The 1,299-nt window shown below is 29.0% G+C and overlaps 1 protein-coding gene across 1 annotated transcript in view; it reads left to right on the top strand.

Moving 5' to 3' along the window:
• The window catches only part of LOC107010853, a 6,197-nt gene extending 5,517 nt beyond the window's left edge, over positions 1-680 (top strand). The window contains exon 4 of the mRNA XM_015210120.2: positions 533-680. Within this exon, the coding sequence (XP_015065606.1) occupies positions 533-616 (84 nt within the window). The 3' untranslated portion in view covers positions 617-680. The remainder of the gene's footprint in view (positions 1-532) is intronic.
• Positions 681-1,299: the final 619 nt, after the last annotated feature.

Raw genomic sequence — 1,299 nt, 5'->3', positions numbered from 1 at the left:
CCACCCACCCACCACACCCCCCCAAAAAAAATGTTTCTAAAAAATATTTTCATTTTCATAAATTATTTTCTGCTCTAGTAAAAATAAAAGATTTTTCTCAAAAAAAACATTTTCATTCATAAATCAAACACTAAAAATCCTTTCTAGAAAATATTTTCTACTCACCAACCAAACATGAGAAAATGAATCCAAAATCTACTTGTTTTCCAGGAAAACATTTTCTAAGAAAACATTTTCCATGGAAAACATTTTTCTTCATACCAAACACACCCCTAGTCTTACTTTTGATATTTCTATATCAACTTTTGAAATTGTAATTGAACTTTAGTTTTATTAATATAGTTGAGAAGTAGTTATTGTTATATTGTATTTGAGTTCTTTATACAAAATTTAGGGGAAACCCCCTGTTTTTGAGACACATAAAAAAAGTAATGAGACACTTAAATTGAGGCAGATAAAATATTATTATACATTTGCACTGCCAATCCACAAATATTTTTGTGAATAATATACGTTATGATGGAATTTGTAGGTGGAAGCAAAATGGGGAAAGATTGCTGAGACGAAGCGGAAGCGCAAGAGGAAGGGAATTCCTTGCAGAGCTCCTTTAAAATAAAAATGATTTGCTTTAATTTGATCATTTTGAAGTACTTTGCTTGAATAATTTTAAACTGTGTGATTTTATGTTGCAACTAAAAAAATATATGTGGTTTCAACTATTTTTAGTTTTAATTTAGACTTTTAAATCTAGTTTTATTGCATGTATTGTCATTGTGGTTAAAAGTATGTGTGGACGCATGATGTCTCTTCTAAAGCGCCTCTTATTTTTAATTAACGTAGTTTTCTTACTCGAGTTAAAAAAAAATTATGTCTCCATCGAAGTTTTCAGTCTAATAGCTTCATAGTGTCAGAGTAGTTCATCTTCACGCTCTGCATCTCAATTTAGTCAGTAGCAAGTTGAATCTAAGCTTGTGCTCAAATATAATATCTAATTTTTAGAAAAGTCTTATTTATATTATCTATTAAAATTTTGACTCCTCTATGTCATTGCCATTTGAGAAAAGACCTATCGATTCCATTATGTTTTAACTCTGATTCTTGCAAAACTATTTTTTAACCTCAAAAATACCCCAAACTGTTCAGTTCTAAAGAAATAAAGGCGTCATACGGAAGCTTACAATTGCAAATCGTGTTTGTGATAAATTAGATGACAAAAACTTATACTAAAAACATAATATTATAATATGGTTTGATCAATTGACCTACACATGAAAACTAATATAAACTCTATTAGGAGAA

Source organism: Solanum pennellii, chromosome 2, assembly GCF_001406875.1.
Source record: "Solanum pennellii chromosome 2, SPENNV200".
Taxonomy (NCBI): Eukaryota; Viridiplantae; Streptophyta; class Magnoliopsida; order Solanales; family Solanaceae; genus Solanum; species Solanum pennellii.
Note: the sequence above shows the minus strand (reverse complement) of the source record. Positions and strands in the feature narration are given on the sequence as shown.